Consider the following 19242-nt stretch of genomic DNA (forward strand, 5'->3'; position numbering starts at 1 on the left):
CTGGAATCCTGTTCGTGACGCCAAAATTGTTGTGGAAAAAATTACTCTAACTAGACGATCTGGATGAGAAGAAAATAAGAAATTTATTAAAACCTTGCAAGGTGAGAACAGAAATACAGAGTCAAAGGAGTCTATCAAGTCTACTCTAACAGTGGATCTGGCTTTCTTTTATAGGTTCTGATCACAGAAGAGAGACTTGAATGGACTATAGGTGTGAATACCTGATTGTTATGTACCAGGGACTCTGTGGAGCCCAACACAGATGGTCTTGCCATTTGTCTATTGTTAAGGATAGGGGGTTGTATTTTCATGCTAAAGAGGGCAGATAAGTTCTACTTTGGGGAAGTAACACTTAGATAGTCTCCAGGATCGAGGAGTTCTCCCCTGCTGTTATATGACACTGCATAAGTCTTGAGAGCAGCTTGACCAATCTCACGATAAGATGATGCAGAAATTCCTAAAGCAGAAGAATGGTGAGGAGCACATTATAACATTTTCCATTACACCAGAGAACCAAAAAAAACAACTGCAACAACAAAAACAAAGACTCCAACTCATTTTCCCACCAAACTGGAAAACTATACAGAGCAGGTGTCACCACTCCTCACTGGACTCCATAGCAACACCTGCAAGTTGTTGCTATGGTTTAAATACTACGCTCCGTTTCCTCGTCATTGTTAAAAATGGAAGCAGACAAACATGATTTCGATCAAAGTGTTTATTTTCCCTGTACAAAAATGAATATTTTACTTTAAGAGGATCAGCTTGGAGCGGGAAAACAGTGTTTTCCGTGTCACTCTTTGAAACGTGTTCCATGTGGTATTGTGTCGCATTAGAAGTAGCTCTGCAGTGGCTCTCCCAAAATGTTCTCCATCTCCTGGATGACCTTCTGGACCTGCTGCTCCACTTCCTCACATTCATCTGCAAAGCAAACACATGCACACGCCATTAATCACAATATCAACAGAAACACACACACACACACAGGAAGCTTCCACTAAAACGACCCTGGTTTTTAGCGGAGACCAACTGAGAACCAAGTCAATTATGCGAGTCCTCACCCTCCATGAGTTCGGCCAGGAACGGGATGGTCTCGGGCAGCAGAACCACGTAGTTCTCCTTCAGTCTGGACGCCAGCTCCATCAGCATGAGGAGGGAGGAGAAGCGCACCTGCAAAGGAGGAGCGGATATTCGGATTCAGGATCAACAGCCTGGAAGGCAGTGCTCAGGGATGAAAAGATTACTTGGATTAATGGTGATAAATCAATTCTTGATTTGAAAAGTGTGCCAAATTTTTTATCTGATTAATCAAACAATAGTCTGAAGCATCGCTTAATCCATTCCTAAAATACTCGCTACTCGCAGGCGGGGCTCAAAGTTGAGCTCACCTTGGAGTCGCTGTGCCTCGTCTTGAGCAGGATCTGATAGTTGAGGGTTTTCCACTGAGAGTCGTCGGCCAGCGCCACGGCGAACTGACCCACGCAGGGAACCAGATGCTGGACGACCCGGTTCTGGTAGACCTGCTGCCCGCCCAGGGAGTTCTCCAGCTGCGCACATAAACACGGAACAGAGGAGCTTACAGATCGCGTTCGTTCAGGTTCAGAGCTTTCAAACGCGGCGTTGCGTCTCACCTGGTCCACCAGCGGGCCCAGCAGGGCGTCGGCCCGCTCTCGGCTCAGGAACCTCTGCGTGTCGTACAGGGAGATCTTCTGGAGAACGTCGAGCACCGACCGGAGCAGCAGGCAGTTCTTCTCCTCCGAGCGATCCGAGTCAAAGATGAGCTCATCTGGAAGAGACGGGAGGTCAAAAATCAGCGTCACCTAACAACTGCAAAAAAATTTATAAAACAACTATTATTACAGTATTGTTAAAGCCTGAAATGTATAGCTCATAAAATCTGGCAAAATAAAAGTGAAATGTTCATAACAATTCCTAAACTACGAATAACAAACAGTTAAAAAGAATTTAAATACATCAACTGTCAATAGATAATAGAAATTGTAATTACTATTATGACAACATAAATAACTGATAATGATTAATTCAAACATTGTCTTACAAATAAAGTGATACATATTACATTAAATTAGGAATAGGCGTTAAATGGATTTTATTAATAAATACAATTTTTAGATTTCAGTTATGGAAAATTGGGATTTTTTTTTTTTTAATCACCAATGTGCTCCTTTTGTTTCCGTAGTTCAGAGTGATGTCAGTGTGCCCTGGGTAGCCATTTTGTTTGACAAGCACACCTTACAACTTCTAACTATTTGGACTTTGAATTCAGGTCAACTTTTTAAGAGAATATTAGGGCCAGGGTACGATTTTATTAGTGTGTTACTTAACTATCAGAACAAAGTTGCAATATCAGAAGAATAAAGTCCTAATTTTATGAGAAAAGAAAGCAAAAACAATATGTATATATATATATGTATATATATATATATATATATATATATTTACAGTATATAAGCCATATCACCCAGCCCTACTTCAAATAAGCTTTCTATGACTATAATCAAATTAAGAATATTATTAAACTAAATGTTTTGCGACAACTACTGACATTATGCCATACAATTGGAAAAAAATATCATAAATTTAAATGTAAAAAAAGGCATAGTGAATAAAATACACTAATAACCTATTATTAAAATTCAATCAGAGAAAAATAAAAATACGTTACTATTATTTAATTGTGAACAGTAAAGATTATACTATCTAGACTATCACAAGAGACAGTTTACCTCATGTAGAGAAATAAATAAGCTCAAATGTGAAAAGATTATATTTTAATAAAAGTAAGTCAATAGCATGTTGTCATCTAGATCAGGAACCTGTTTTAGCGCTGTTGGTCTGTCTCAGCACGTCTGCCAGAGGCTTCACCAGGTTTCCCGCGAAAAGCACGAAGAGACCCTTGAGGCGCTCGGCGATGCGGTTGCAGAGGCGGTAAAACGTCAGCAGGCGGTCTTTGCTGTCCGATTTAGTCCAATCGAAGAGCTGCGGCAGACAAACAAACGGCCTCAGTCGTTTTCTGCTTCTGCAGGAAATGCAGAAGCAGGATCGACCCTCAGGATCGACGCTAACGTCACCTTGAAGAAGAGCGGCCTGAACGTGACTTCGGACAGCTTCATCACCATGGCGATCAGACAGTCGATGACTCCGCCCTCGACCTGCCACGCCTTCTCCAGGTCGCCCTAATGCGAGGAGGAGAGGCAGTCAGCTCCGAACTGACCCGAGTCGGGTCTGGGGGAACCAATTCTGCTTCTGCTCACCTGGCAGTGTTCGGCCCGGAAGTCCAGTGAAGTCAGGAAGAAAGTGGTGAGCTCTGATTGGTGGGCGCTGAGCTGCTCTCGCTCCATGTGACCGATGTGCTCCTGTAGGATGCTCATCAGCGCCGCCAGCTGGCCCTGCAGGGAAACAGAGAAGCACAGAGATGAAACTTTTTATCCACTGTTGGCAAAGTTGTTTTTTTTCTTCCACTTGTCAAGATATCAAAATTATTTATCAACAAGATGTTATTTCTCTATCTTTAGCTGTTTTCTACTGGAGAAAAAAAAATTTCTCACTGTGGAAAAAAATGGCGCGGAGAGTTCAGAATTTAATAAATGATTAAAACAGTAGAACGCAACTGTAAGTTTTGCAGAAAGCATTCAGAGACACACCAGTCCTTTATTCTGGAATTTTTTATCACAAGAAACTTGGGGAAAGAATGTAATAACTTTATCATTTGTAACCCTGATGCTAAATTTCCACTATAAAGTTTGAGCATTTAATTTTAGATTTTCATTGGGGGGGAAAAACAAAACAAATGCAGGCTTAAAACTAGCAAATAATCTAATTATATTTGGGCAATTTCATATTCACAAATGTCCATTTTCATCATCTTCAGCCTTTTTAAAAAAAGTTATTAAATTATTTTTTTTTTTACAGTTTTGATTAAGGAAATCAAACTATATTTATTAACTATTTCCCAAAAAAATCTGCACAGACATAATCTCTGCAGGTCATTGCATATTTTGTCATAATGTCTGCTCTCTGATTTATTGATTTTTGTTTGTTTTTGTACCAATATTTTTTGTAGAAGCCCCTGGCAGACTTTATTTCACATTCTGTGCTCTGTTTCTCGTTTTTTCTTTGTATTTATGAAAAAAAACAAATTTTTCTCAATAAAAAAAAACCAACTAATTTTTATATCATTTTTTATTGGAAAGCAGGAATATTTTCGAGATTTCTCACTGAACAAAAAACAAAAACTGCACAGTCTCTCACCTTCCTGTCCTCCACCATGCAGCTGTAACACTTGGAAATGGTGGGCAGCAGGACCCTGGGGGGTAGGTTGGCGGCCAACGTGTTCCTCAGGGACGACAGACGAAGGCAGAGCTGGGAATGTGGCGAGGACGACGACGACGATGAGGTTGAAGAGGACGAGCTCTCTGTGAGGCGGGTCAAGCGGCAGACCTGCAGAAAGAGGAAGTAGGAAAGTGAAGGTTGTTGCTCCAATCGGGACGGCCGGCTCCGGGCGACATACCTGAAACATGATGTCCTGTAAGTACGGGCTGATGAAGTGCACCAGCGTCTCGGTGACGCGCTGCAGGGCCGTGACGGCGCTGAGCAGGTAGATCTCGTTGGTCAGCAGCTCCTTCCTGTTGTTGAGCGCGTGCAGGATGGCGGGCATCAACCTGCAGGGCGAAGGGCGGCGCGGGTGAGCGGCAGGGTGGAGAAACACCGAGCCGGCCTGTTGGTGCGACCCCGTTACCTGGGTAACTGAGCGATGGCGAGGGTCTTGAGCGCGCTGACCACCTCGGCGATGCAGAGCAGAGCGCTGCCCGTCACGTTCCTGTCCTCCGCCGTCGCCGTGACGATGTCCACGGCCTGCAGCAGGACGGGGACGAAGACGTTTTGGTGGGCGGAGCCAAAAGTGCGACAGAGCAGCTTGAGGCTGTAGAGCGCCGTCTGCCGGTTGATGGCCTGCTCCGCCTCCTCGGACGACTTGCCAGGACTCTTCCCGACGATGCTCAGCAGGTCAGAGGTCAGCTGTAAGAGCGACGCCACCTGAGACGAGCGCAAAGAAACCCGGGGGTCAGAACAAGAAACTTATGAATTAATTGCCAGAGTAGCAGTTTTATTGGACCTCTGATTGTTAATACAATCAATCAGTAAAATCAATCAGTTTTAGTTCAATAATTTTAAATAAAACTCTGTTGCGGTGTCAGTGGCTTTTTCTGCTGTGTGGTTGTACAATGTATGTGGATTAATTAGGTTTTATTTAACGGTTTCAATGTGTAATAAAAATTTTAAAAAAACTTCCCCAGACCTTCTCTGCATTATTTAGTCTCTGGAAGATTTGTTTTCTGCTTTTACTGATGAAGTGACACATGTCTTTTAAGGATCTAATGCAAGTTCAAACTCAGTTAAAACTGACAATGGGTTTCTATGGCAACACCATGAAACGTTACCTGCTGCTCGTCCCACTGCGTGCGGTGGTGCAACTTGTTGTTGAGGAGCTCCATGGCCTTCCTCCGCACCGACGGCAACTCATTTCCCATCAGCCCCTTCATCACTGTGATGAAGGTGTCTGTGGGCAGCAGGGCGTTCACCTGGAGAGGAGTCAGGGTGTTAAAGGGAGCAGGGTTCACACACGTCCCCCCCTCCAACAGTAGAGCTATTCAAACATTTTCAAGGTCAGTTTTTAAACGTTTCCAGCACAACATTTTGGAGATCGAAACAATACAAATGAGCAAAAAGAAAAAAAAGACAGTCTCAATTATATTACATGTTACTTTTATTACTAATGTGTAAAGTAAAAAAAAGTTTAGCCATTTAGCAAATACACAGTGAATCTAACAAACCTAAAACATGAGAAATTTAGTCTGATTTGTCTTCAGACAGTGAGAAAAAAAAAATATCAGTGTCTTTTTATTAGTTGTGTGTAAAAATCCTAATCAAACCCTGCAGTTCGAATATCAAGCACTTTATCCAGAAATCCGGCACTTTCCAAACTGTGAAAGTACCTAATTGAAATGTAAGCATTTTTGAGGATTTAAAGCACCGGTATGAACCCTGGGGGAAGGTCTTTATCGTGACGCTGACCTTGTCCAGGACTTCGTAGGCCTTGTTAAGCAGAACTCTCCAGAACTTGGCGGTGGGTTGGTCGGCATTGTCCTCCACGCAGCGAGCCACGGAGTGGATGTAGCGCAGGATCTTCTCCAGCAGCCTGCAACACACACACACACACACACACAAAGGTACTCAAAGAAGCGTTCTCACTGGTGTTCCCGCCGGTGTTCCCGAGAGGTACCCACGTCTGCTGCAGCTGCTGCAGAGAATCTTTGCTGTTGTCGCTTTCCTCCGAGACCTGAAAGCAGAAAGGACGTTTTAAGAAACGCCGACTTCCCCGTCTTCCCTGTCTGCGGCGGCGGATTCTTCCTTCCCACCTTCTGGATGAAGCTGCTGGAGCCGAGCAGCTGAGCCATGAAGGACACGCAGAGGAACTTAAAGTGTCGCAGCTCTTTGCCGCTGTGAGTCTCCACGCTGAAGATCAGGTCCTCCGTCTTTTCCTCGGGCTCGTCCTCCTTCTTCTTGGCCGCTCGCCGTCGAACCGCCAGCTTCGCTGCGGCTGCAACACGACAAATACTTCTGACGCCAACATCTGAAAAGCTCAGACTTTTCTGCTCGACTTAACAGCAAAACAATGTAGGGTTTGACATGTTTTTTTCTGTTTGCTTTTTGGATTAACCAATTAATAATCTGCTTAATAGCAGCTGTTTATTTTTAGAATTTGAACCATGTAAAGCTAAATCTATGCCACTTAAGAAGTTCTGTGTAGAACATATCTGCAGACGAAGAAGGTTTATTTTTACTTTAAACGCAACATGTCTATACTGTATTTTTTGTTTTTGATTTGGCTTTATTACTGTCCTAAACATGTTTTTCTCTCAGCAAATGGTCTCTTTTTTGACTCTGTGTACTCCAATTAATGATAGATCAACTACTAAGCCAATATTGTCAATTAATTGCATTTAATCAATTAATTAATTTCAGGCCTACTGGAATTATTATTCCAAAGCGACGTGGACAGGAGCAGATTTTATAATTCCCTGCGTCTCACCTTCGTCCTTGTCGTCCGGCAGCTGCAGCACAAAGTTGAGGATGTTGATGAGGGAGCTGAGCTGCTGGTTCGCCTCGAACTGACAGCACAGGGAGATCCAGAAGTCCATGTTGCTCTCCAGAGCTGCGTCCTGCACGAGAAAAAAAAAACAAAAACAAAAAACCACCCCATTTAAAAATCCAGGAACTCACACAGAACATCTCCCTAAAATTAAAGGAGGGAGCCTCCGTCACCTTGTCGCCGGCGCCGCTGCTCTGCGTGGCGTGCAGCTTCAGCAGCAGCAGCATGAGGATCCACAGGAAGTGGGCGGGGCCTAGCGCCGTCAACAGCTGGCCGAGGACCGGCAGCCGGCGGTGCTCGGGCACGTGAGGCAGAGCGTCGGCGAACACGTGCATGATCCTCGTCACCACGGCGACCATGACGGGGGCGGACGAGCCGTCCGAGAGGCGGTGGGCCTGTGGGGGGAAGAAATCAGTGCCACGTCAAGACTCGGCTCTTCATTCCTGCCGGCGGGCGGCGGCGGCGATCTCCGCTGAAATTATCCGAGCTCACCCGGACCAAAGCCGGGACGACCGTCTGCATCGTCTTCTCGATCACTCTGAAGCTGTAGGCGTCATCCAGCCGCAGGATGTTGGCTCCCATGAAGGTAAAGATGGGCATGATGTTGTGGAGGACTTTCTCCTGCGAAGGGGGGGGGGGGCGACACGGGAAAGCTCTCTTACGTTCTTTATTTAAACAGGTATGCGCCTGTCAGAGGAGGCGGGGCTTACAGGGAAGATGGCAGCGGTGGCGCCCAGCAGCAGCAGCGCGTGGTGGTGAGTCTGGGGCATGTCGGACGACCTAATGACCTGGACCACCAGCTCCACGCTGAACTTCTCTTCGTCCAGGATGTCTGCGGAGAGCGGACGCAGAACGTGAACGCGTGTTCAGGCAGGAAACTGGAAGCTCCGCCTCCTTGTCCCCCTCCTCACCTGCAGCCGGAGGGCCTCCGTTGGCCGACAGCCTGGTGCAGACGTTTAGCAGGCAGCTGAGGAGCATCTGCTTGGTGTACTCCATGTTTGTCTGATCGGCTGCACTCGGCTCCAGGCTCCTGGTGAGACAAACAAACCAAAAATGTAACCAATCGGAGCCTGCCGAAGGGGCGTGCCACTCCGCCCCCTTTTGTCAATCTCTACCTGACAGGTTTTGGTCGTCTACTCGATTTCTTCAGGAACCAAATGTAACAGTCTGGAGTTTTATTTTCAAGCAATTTTGGTTTCATCACCTGTTCTATTGCATACAAATCACCTGGAATTTGAACCCAAATAAATGGAAATGTTGTCATTTTCTGGTAAGAATACAAAATTAACTTAAAATATACCAACAATGTTAGCATTTCTGTCACTAGTTCTTTACAAATTGCATCATTATTTAAGCAAATTGGTAACTTTGCTGCTAGCTGGCAAAAGGACTAACCTATAGAAGCAGCACAGATTAAATAAAATGGCCTTAGTCATTGCAAGAATTAACATAGGACTACTTTCAGATAGAATAAAAACATAATAAACATTTAAATTCCCCCCCCAATGTAAAACAGGCTCAACGTAATCATTCGTTGGTTAATTTTCCATCCCATCCAGCTTTGCTGCTAGGCGGAAAAAGGGGTTTATTTCATGATGATTTAAAAATACGAAACAGGAAGCAGCTATTTGTCACCTGGAAAGAAGAGAGAAGAGAGCAGGCACCAACACCTGGGCTCTCTTCAGCTTCTTCTTGTGCTGCAGCAGCTCCAGAATCAGTGTGACTCTCTGCCACAACACAGCACCTCCCTCTGGACACACACTGTCACTCGGCTGAGGTTTCCTGACCAGACCAAAAAAAAAAAAAAATTAATTTAAAAAATCAGTAAAGCAGCTCTGAAGTCAAAAAACGGAGGTCCAAACACACAGCTCTGTGGTGCCCCAAGCTGAGATTGATATTTTCAGACCACAACATGAAGCAACAGGTTGATATATGATTGAAAGGCATTAAAAAGTGAGATGGATCTCCACGGTCGCCATTTTATTTTACTCATAATGGTGCGGGAAAAAAAACAACCTGCGACAGACTGGCGACCTGTCCAGGGTGAACCTAATGTTCTAGGCCGCTCGCCTAGAACATTAGCTGGAGATAGGCACCAGCTCCCCTCCCGACACCGCTAGGGACAAGCGTGTTAGAAAATGGATGGATGGATGGTGTGAATAAAACAGGGACCATGCTGATGTGAAGAAGAGAAACGGTGAGTACCTCTGAGACATTCTGCTCCTGCGGGTTTGTTGGACCGTGACGCTGACTTTTGGTTTGTCTGGAGGAGCGAGCTCGTTGGCGACCAGCTGAGCATCGATGGCGATCTGTTAAAAACACGTTTAAAGCGTCGACTGTTAAAAGTTTTTAACAGAACGCCAGCTTTGACTTTTCTTTTCCTTTAGATTTTCTCACCGCTTTGAAGACGCTGCCGACCGTGTTGGCCACCAACGCACTGCGGCCCTCCGCCAGCAGGTCGAACATCACCGAGAGGAGCTTCTGCTGCGCCTTCTCGTCTCCGAGGGCCGAGAAGAACGGCTTTGTGATCTGGAGACATGAACATTGAACGTGTGCGTTAAATCCAGATTTTTAAATTCTTGTTTTATTTGGTGGACTCGGTTTGAACGTGTTTTTCGACCATAAAGCCGTCAAATAAAACCTGGATGCTCTTTCGTCTCAGAAAACTGAGGATTTTGGATTTGTGTGTCATGCATCAGCAGTGTTCTGGCCCCTGACCTGTTCCAGAGCGAAGATCTGACAGCTGTCCACTTTCAGAGCTCTAACGAACAAATCCATGCAGTTCTCATCCTCGGCCAGCAGGGGCGCCGACGCCTCATTGAACTTCCCCAGCACCAGCCGAAGAAGCTGGGTTTCGGACTGCAACAGGGACGGCGTGTCGGGTCCGGTCTGTGCCAGGAGAGGCTCCAGAACCGGAAGCAGGGCGGAGAGGACGGACTGGAAGAACGGGAAATAAGAACCACGTGAAATAAAACGGCATTAAATAAAGAAAATAACGGGCTTGGAAAACATTCGCACCTTTCCGTTGACGGAGCTCAGGGCCTCCAGCAGGGTGGTGGCGGTGTACGCCGGGCAGCGGGAGTTCAGCAGCTGCTGCAGGGTGTCCTGTAGCTTCCCCTGTTGCGACTTTGCTTTGCCAGACGAAGACTCATCATGAAGAACGCCGAGAACCTGAAGGCAACAAATACTCATTAGTGATTTAGGCAATTTAAGGGGCAGGTTCAGTGTGTTCGCACACTTTTCCCCACAAATGCACTTTTCAAGCATTTTCAAGGCAACTTTTCAAATTTTTCCAGGGACCACATGGTTTCATACACTATTACTGTTATTATTAACGTCTTAATAATAAGACGTTAATTATTGATGATAATAATCAATCAATTATTGATTGATTAATAATTGATAGGGAAAAAGTTTTGAAAATTCTCTCACACACGCTGTACACCCGACTGTTGGTCTCAGTTTGATCTGAGAACAAAACACTCATATAGCAAAAAAATAATCCTCAGATTTCAATAACTTAAACATCTAAAACATAAAACCACCTTTATTTCAGTCACAGATATCAATAACTCACTAACCGAGTTAATAAATGTTCGTTAAGCTGAACAAATCTGTTTTTGTTAAGATAAATGACCCTTCTGTTCACATTAGATATCATAACACAACATAAATAATACCTTGTCTTTCAGTGAGGAGTCTTTCGTCCTAGAAGTTTATTTCAGCTTTATTACAAAACTGTCCAGCTAACAATACCAAGCACCTTCAAGGACTACATACAGAAATCCAGCATGTTCCAAACCTTGAAAATCCTTGTGAAGTTTTCAAGTATTTTGTACGATTCCTGAGCGAGCCGCGTTTAGAGACAGAAAAGCTCACCGTGCTCAGATACGATGCGTCAGTGATGATCTCCTCTGAGGTTTTCTGCAGCCTCTCTATGATTGGGTGGAAGGGGGAGCTGCTGGCTCCCGATAGGCTCTGCAAGGTGCAGAGGGCGGCCCTACGGACTTCCTGAACCGGAGAGCTGAGACAGCATACCAAGGACAGGACCACTGGGGCAAGGAGATACAGGAGAGTCGATTAAGTCCCAGCAGAGACCCGACCCCCCCCGAAAAAAAAATCAAACCTGCAGGGCAACCGCTCCTCACCTGGTGAGTCCAGAGCTGCCAGCTCGTTCAGCGTGGCGGCCGGCTGGACCTCCATCAGAACCCGGCCCATGTGCAGCGCTCTGGTCTGCAGCATGGCGCCCACCTTCACGTCCAGCTGGTCTCCGTGGTTACTGCTGTATCCCCAGATGAGGCACAGGAACCTGAAGAGTATGGCGGGCTCCTGGAGATGAACCTGAAGGAGACATGTGTAATCATTGGACCCTTTTTTTTTTTAAAATCACGCTGCACCTAAAAAAATAACTTTCCATAATATGTCAAACTCAAGGCCCCGGGGTCCAAATCCGTCCCGGCGAAGCATTTAATGTGGCCCTCAGGACTCCAGATGCCAAAACACATCGATCAATCTCTCTCTGTTTTTTTTTTTTTTTTTTTCAGTGATTGCAGAAATTCACACAAAAATCAACAGATTCCCACATATTTTCACATAACTGAGTTTATGGAAATTTTTTCTCAGATGTTGTCAAACCCATTGGGTTTACACAACTTCTACCTCCAACCTGCAGGTGGCAGTATTTCTTACTTTCACAACTCAATGTCAAGTTCTAGTCTGATCGATCGTAAGCATGTAAGTGCAAATGTTGCACTATTCCTTGCAAATATTTCTAAATTAGCACCACAAAATCTGAGAATTTGATTGCAAAAACAATCATAAAATTCTGGAGGGACTGATCAACATTATTTAATTTTAGGAAGAACTTAATAAATATTTCTCCAATGCATAAATATTTATTAATATTTAAAACAGTTTTATCAATACATTCTGGCACAAGATGAGGACAAGTTTTGACATCCCTGCTTTGCACGACTCACCTGGACGAGCTGCTTCATCAGAACCCTGCAGCTCCCGGCGACCGGGCCCTCTGCAGCGCCGCCGATGATGATGCTGAAGAGGCGGCAAATCAGGCCCAGGTAGCAGCAGGTGTTGGCGTCCATCTTCTCTGGATTCCACCAGGCCTCACCTGTAACACAGACATGACCAACTTATTCAAAGCTCTTCGATCCCACCAAACATCACAGTTACAAATGTTTTCTTCTTTTTTCTTTCTTTACCTTTAAACGAGGTGTCATGACACCTGAGCGAGGAGATAAAGTCCCTGAGCAGAGCGATCAGAACCGAGCCGAACTCCCGATCCAGACGCTGCCCCGGCTGCTGCTCGCATCGGCTCAGGTAGACGCCCAGGGCTTCGGAGAAGGTGGGCGGCACCGGGACGGGACACCCGACTTCCTGTGATGTCACAGAGGAGCGAACTGCTGTCTACGTTTCCCACAACACACCTGGACTACCTGGAGTGAAGTTGGCGCCCCACCACCTTCTTCGTATTGAACCAAATTGGTTTGCGCAGCAAAAACTTTCGCTTGTGCCGGTGTCATTTTAAAGATGTTAATAAATGTTTCCAGAGGTCATCAAAGGTCAACCAGCCAGTCCACGTTTACAGAATCAAACGACATATGATGGCAATCAACTGTGCTATGATTGTGCAGCAATTTTTTTTGTTTGTGTCAATGTTTTTAAGATCTTAAAAACAAAACGTTTTCATAACCCCCCCCCTCACATTAACAAAATCATACAAAACTTATAAATTATATAATAAATTGACTGTGCTTCATTTGTCTTGGTTTGTGTAGCTAAAATATTTGTAGCACGGTTTACTAACACCAAATTTGGCTGATTTTAGTAAATGTAGAGTTGGCTAGTTGATCTTCGATGACCTCTGGAAACATTTATTAACATCTTTAATATGATAGCGGCACAAACAAAAAGTTTTGCAACGGTGAACGATCATGATGAGAGGGGCAGACTCCACTCAGCTAACTGGACTTCCTGTGAGCTAGAACTCACCTGGGTGTCGTCGCTTCGGATCACGTCCAGCAGGGGGGGCTCCAGCAGCGTATAGACCCTCTGGGCGGTGAGCAGGTGCTGCGTCTCGCTCAGATCCCCCAGGCTGAGCAGCAGGGTCTGGGTCAGAATCAAGAAGGACGCCCTCCCGCTGAGCCCGGCGCCCCGTTGCTGCTCCACCAGCAGGACCAGTTTCTCCAGCTGCACAACACAAACGCATTCGTGAACGCTCCCGTCGGAAAACCGGATTCGCCAGGAGCTCCGCTCTCAGACGTGCGACTCACGGCGTCCCGTTTGGAGAAGTGCTCCATGCTGGTCAGGTTCTTGGTGAGCGTGGCGACCAGACGCTGGTTGGCCATGCCTACGAAGTCGGGCTGAGCGCTCTTCTTCGTCACATTCTGGAGCTCTGTTGGGAAGCAAACAAGACGTTTGTTGCTAAAAGTCCAAGGATTTTAAAACTTTCAAACAGGAAGTTGTCGGGTCGCTCACCTTGAGCCCAGCTCAGAGTGAGAGGGTGCTGGTTGAAGATGGAGGACCGGGCGATGGAGTGGGCGATTCCCACCTCAGACGAGGTGATCACCAGGAAGGGCAGCAGCTTCCAGCCCGTTTTCTGCAGAAACTCAGCGTCCCCCTTTCCCAGCCGGGGGTCCGACAGCAAACGCACCGCCTCCGTCAGTACGGGCATCCTGTATTAGGCGACAAAGTAGGGCTGCAACGATTCCTAACTTGAGACTGAAAGTATAATATAAAATGTATTGCTTACTAATGCTTCAATTTAAATGTACTTTTTAATTTGTAAAAGTTAGTGTCATCTGTGCTTTAGAAAAGAATTTATAATTCAAACTTGAGACTGAAAGTGATGTTTGTATTGTACTGTATTTAATAAAAATGTTAATAAAAAATTAACGGCATTGTTTACTAGCATTTTCTCTACACTAGCTACTACAGAACAACTTTTTTTTTTTAATTGCTTGATTAATGCAGAATAACTGACAAATTACTCAATTACTAAACTAATTGTTTACAACAAAGTAATTTGAGTTAAGTGGTCAGCTGTCTGAACTTTTATAATCCAAGAGGGAAACCTTCTGGAGGAATACACGCGTTTAGTTCACTGACCACTGCTGAGCTGGTGGATGAACTCTTTGCAGCAGGGACAAAAGCCATGACACCACATCCTCTGGGTCCAAAACATCCAGCAGCATCTACAAAAAAAAAAAAACACCCCAAAAAAATCTACTTCAGTGAGCAGGAGCACCACACAGCGATGGACTAAAGAAGGACCTATCCCACTGACCTGCAGGACCCCGAGAGCGGCAGTGACCACTTCTGGAACGTCGTCGTTCAGGCGCTCCGCGACGGCGTCTCTCAGGAACGTTTCATCCAAGCTCTGCCGCTGTTCGAAGGAGACGCAAGACGGTGAGGCATTGTGAATCCTCCTCGCCGTTTATTTTTAACACATATTCCAGCTGTACCTGCTCAGACGTGACGATGCTCATCAGATGATCCACGGCCGCCACTCGGACCGAAGGCTGCGGGTGTTTAAGGCTGAGGAGCAGCGACGTGTCCAAGTCGTCCAAAATCTGACAGAAATTGTCGGGAAGGAAGTAAAGATGAGCTTTTCTCTCCATGAGAATCACAATTTATCTGTGTGTTGTTTTTTTTTTTAAAAAAGAGAAAAACTTGGAATATTTTTTCTTAACCTGGAATTTCCCACTGCTCATGGACAGAGTCAGGAACTGGTGGAAGAGACGTTTCTGCTGCGGGTCGCCGCTGTCGGTCACATGACCAGCGAGGACGGCGTCCAGCGCTCGGCAGTACCTGGACTCAAACAGTCGAACGACAGGCAGCAGGCGCTGGTCGAGGGACGACATGTCCTCAGCAGAGCGCTCGGTTTGATTCAGATACTCTTCCAGGAGGAGACTGCAGCAGAAACAAAAACAGGTCAAATTATGTTGAAAGTTCTAAAATTAGCCCACTGGGGGAGTCAGGGTCTGATGGAAGAAGTATCTTCTGGTTCTAAATCTTCCATCCAAAGATATAATATCAAACAGATAGTATTTAGTGGAAGCTAATGCTAATGCTCTGTACTAATGTGGCGTTTAACGGAAGCTTAAATGACGATACCCACCATGTGGCAATGACACAACATGCTACATCGCCATCGTATTGTTATACAAGAATATTCTGGAGGGATATGACTAATATTTTTCAGTAAAAACTATTGAAAATTACTTTAACAAATAAGGCTATTTTATTGGGAATGGAAAATATTTTTATTATATATGGTAGATATCATGTTCACACCTCCAAACATCTGAAACAAAAAGACTTTCTTATATTCAATTATGGGCTCTGTGGGTAGAGCAGTCGTCTTGTGATCAAAAGGTTGTAGGTTCGATTTCAGCTTCCTCCTTTCACATGCTGCATGCATATCGGTATATTCCATGCACATCCTGCATATCAGTGTATAAATGTGTCCATTTGCCATATATATATATATATATATATATATATATATATATATAAGTTTAAAGGTCAAGGAAAGCCAAAATGCTAAAACACTACTTTAGGAGCCTTACTGAGCCACAGTTCGGTCCAAGTCTTTGGTCAGCGGGACAGACTTCAGGATGGACTTCACCACGTTGAGTCTGTCTGCCCCTTTCTCATCTGTTACAGAGATTACCTGTTAAACTCTGATCCCAGTTGTCACATGGCTACACCGTTGACACCTAAAATGTTCACAGTCTGACCTGAGCTGCTGCAGAACAAACCGCGGACCAGTTGAGGCAGCATGTACCCCAGCAGAGGGCCGACATCGTGGCTCGCCGCCATGACCTGCAGCGTGGAAACCAGCGCTGGCATCGAGCACAGACTCTTGAGCGCCCTAAGCACAAAAGCAACACATGGTTAAGGAGAGACCACACCTGCACTGAGCACAACAATCAACACCCGAACCACCTCTGGGGTACCTGGGACCGACTGAGCCCTCCTTCTGGTTCTGCAGCAGTACGATGAGGCAGCCCAGACCCTCTTTGGCCAGAACGGGCTCTTTGCGCAGAGACTTGCTGACGTGCACGGCGAGGCTGTCGACCAGACTGGCCTCCATCACCACCTTCACGGCCAGCTGGCACACGATCATGTAGGTGGCGGCTTTGTAGTCCGACAGGGACGACTTGAGACCCTGAAGAGACGAGCAGGCAACAAAACGGGACCCGATCTTAGTCAACCTGCTCAGCTGAGACATCTTGTTTTTTTTAACAATGACATCCTATCCTGAGACGGAGTGCGTTAACGAACAGAAGCGAACAGCAACACTTAATAACAGAAATAGATGAATTTATCCATGTTTGGAGCACAAAACAGTCCACATCACAACACTCATGTCAAGAAGAAGAGGATGGAAACTTATGCAGTTTCCATCAGTTTGCAGTTTGCTCCATCCTTTAAAAAAAAAAAAGAAGCAAAATCTGACTGTGTGTTCAGTTGGTTACCATCTGGACATATGGTAGCAGTTTGGCGATGATGGTGTCAGAAATTTTGTCCACAGCATCCAGAGCGGGGACGATGGTGCAGGCGTAGAAAGAGAAGATGACTCGGAGCTGAGAGAAGCTTCCAGAGTGTCCAGAGTAAGCCTGAGGAGGAGAACGGAGACCTGTTAGAGATCGTCGTTTATCGGAAGGGCAAACCTCTGCTCTTTCAGAGGCGCCGCGTGTCGGTGAGCTCACCTGGATGGACCGCGTCACCAGGGTGCAGATGAAGTCCATGAAGCTCAGGTCTGAGTAGCAGTGTGTGATCAGAGTCCCTCTAGAGAGCGGCACGCCCGGTTTCTGCAACATCAAGATGTTTTAAATCCATACAGAGCAGAACCAGAGAGACTGTCGGAGGATGGATCCGGACCTGTAAGCACCGCAGCCAGTTCCAGCGGTTGGTGGCTTCTTTGAGATTCAGCAGCTGCACGACTCGGACGAACAGGTTGGTGTCGTGGTACGGCAGCGCGCAGGCCAGCAGGCTGTCGGGGTTATACAGCTGGACATGGAAGCTGAACGACACAACAACACCAGCGTGAGTCCGGAACGTCTTAACCTCTACCTCATCCGCGAGTCGATAACGGGTCAGAACCAGGTGGATAAGAACCCGAAGAGTTCCGATCAGAAACTCTGCTGGAAGCTTTGGTGCTTGTTACACTAAAACTAAAACATCTTACACCCTAAGCTCGCAGCAAGTTAAAATTGTGCACTGCACCTTTAAGAGTACCAAAGAGGACCAATCCCGACAAAAATGCAAACAATACATGTAAATAAAAACATGTATTTATCTCAGAATATATTTATTTATTTACAGTTTTATTTCCTCATTTATTTATTTACTTACAGACGATTTTGGCAGGATGAATCCTCCATATTTGAGATCAGTTTTTAGTGGAAGTTGAAGATGGAAGATACTGAATATGCAGTTTGTAAAATAATCTAACACAAACTCCGCAATTTCAAAACTCCCACATGTCTCTGCTCCTGAGAGGGAAAGGTCCTGGCTGTTTTCCAACAGTTTTGCTATGAAGATGCTGCAAATCTTCAATTTAGCAAAGAAAATGAAAGTTTGCTGTTCTAGCTGTCAGTGGGAACACCAGTAACAACTAGAAGCAACACAAACAAATAATGCATTTCTGCGTCCAAACGGAGAAATACATTCGGAGACTGACGTCGTAAAAGCATCAGAAATTGTTTTTAAAAAAAAGTCACAGTTCGGAGTCTGCTCCGAGGAAAAGACTGACTCAGGTGTGATGTGAAGCAGAGCGACATACCGGTGAACCAGCCACTCAATGCACTTGTGAGCTGGCTTCAGCAGGAAGTACGGGCAGAGCCGCGTGAGGAAGAGCGAGATTCCGGCGTCCAGCTTCTCGTTGACCTCTTTGGACTGGACGCCGCGCTCCAGCGTCATGGAGGCGGGGCTGAACAGGGTGTCATGGAACTCCAGGAAAGCTGGCTCGATTCCCAGCAGCTCCTCCAGCCCCGTGCAGCCTGGAAAAGAGCAGAGAACAGGGAAGGTGTTAAGAGGGAGAACAGGAAGCAGTTCCGTGTCTGGCTCAGGCTCAGACTCACCGAGGGCGTAGAAGGTGCTCCTGTCCATGGTGGCAGCATCTTTGGGATCAAAGAGCAGCGAGGCGACTTCTTTACGACTCAGCAGGTTGGGATCGCTCTGTGGCAGCGCGAGCCTCTTCAGCTGGAGAGCCAAGGACGTCATGATGGCTTCCGGTCTGAAGGAGACACAAGCATAATCACATTCACACATTAAACTGAGCTTCAGTTCAACACACTTCATTTGAATGTTTTAGAAGTTGTAGGTTAGTGAATACAAATGCATGCGACACATTTCAGTTTTATTTGTAAGAAATTAAAAAGAACACACACACACACACTCATTTCTCCCACTTCACAACTCCCCTAGTCTAACATTTTATTATGAAGCCAGGAGTGAAACTGACTAGATTTTTCTTTTTCTTATGGGTTCGGAAAGGGGGAACAACTTAATGGGTTTAGTTCACAGCTGGACGGAAAAAAGAGAAACCGACACACAATCAATAATGTGTTGATAATTTGAATTTAATTATTAAACAGGTAACAGGATACTATGACCGTAACCTCAAAGTCTAGTTTCACATTAATCAGACATGATCTTTTTTTTTGTCTAGTGCGTTTAATAAATCAAATAATCGTCTCAACTACGTCTGAATGCATTTCTAATCAGTAAAAAAAAAAAAATCACCCATTAATCTGTTTAATTCTTAGTTCGGTACAAACACACAGAGAAGCATGTGCTCCTTACTGTCTGCTTATCCCCAGACTGTAAATAATAACTGATCACTTTAATCAACGTCGTGGCATATCAAAGTTACCTGTTGTCAGATAAACTAAAACACACACACTAACAACATAAACCAAAAAAAGTTTACGGACATATCAGCACCTACCTAAGTGACAAGGAGCACCCAAAACACACGTGCAACCGTGTCTGAGACGGAAACGTCTCTCTACATCCGGTTCACCAAGCTGACAAAGTTTGAT

At 45.5% G+C, this 19242-nt stretch overlaps 1 protein-coding gene across 1 annotated transcript; it reads right to left on the reverse strand.

Annotated features, from left to right (window-relative positions):
* Positions 1-703: 703 nt before the first annotated feature.
* On the reverse strand, positions 704-19197 carry heatr1 (HEAT repeat containing 1). The gene is made up of 44 exons (XM_028030302.1): positions 19149-19197; positions 18280-18434; positions 17982-18198; positions 17078-17219; positions 16906-17007; positions 16672-16812; positions 16150-16361; positions 15931-16064; positions 15760-15847; positions 14881-15100; positions 14653-14760; positions 14475-14573; positions 14297-14382; positions 13667-13863; positions 13462-13583; positions 13181-13378; positions 12391-12565; positions 12151-12299; positions 11320-11512; positions 11051-11223; positions 10190-10342; positions 9890-10108; positions 9569-9700; positions 9377-9480; positions 8807-8953; positions 8083-8201; positions 7882-8003; positions 7664-7792; positions 7345-7566; positions 7112-7241; positions 6438-6619; positions 6306-6358; positions 6094-6217; positions 5460-5600; positions 4760-5055; positions 4532-4682; positions 4273-4461; positions 3276-3410; positions 3093-3197; positions 2838-3000; positions 1632-1786; positions 1389-1547; positions 1062-1170; positions 704-921 (listed from the first exon to the last, which is right to left on the reverse strand). The coding sequence occupies exons 2-44, from the start codon at positions 18419-18421 to the stop codon at positions 833-835; spliced, it is 6426 nt and encodes a 2141-aa protein (XP_027886103.1). The 5' UTR covers positions 18422-18434; positions 19149-19197; the 3' UTR covers positions 704-832.
* Positions 19198-19242: the final 45 nt, after the last annotated feature.

The sequence above is a fragment of the Xiphophorus couchianus genome, chromosome 10 (genome assembly GCF_001444195.1).
Source record: "Xiphophorus couchianus chromosome 10, X_couchianus-1.0, whole genome shotgun sequence".
NCBI lineage: Eukaryota > Metazoa > Chordata > Actinopteri > Cyprinodontiformes > Poeciliidae > Xiphophorus > Xiphophorus couchianus.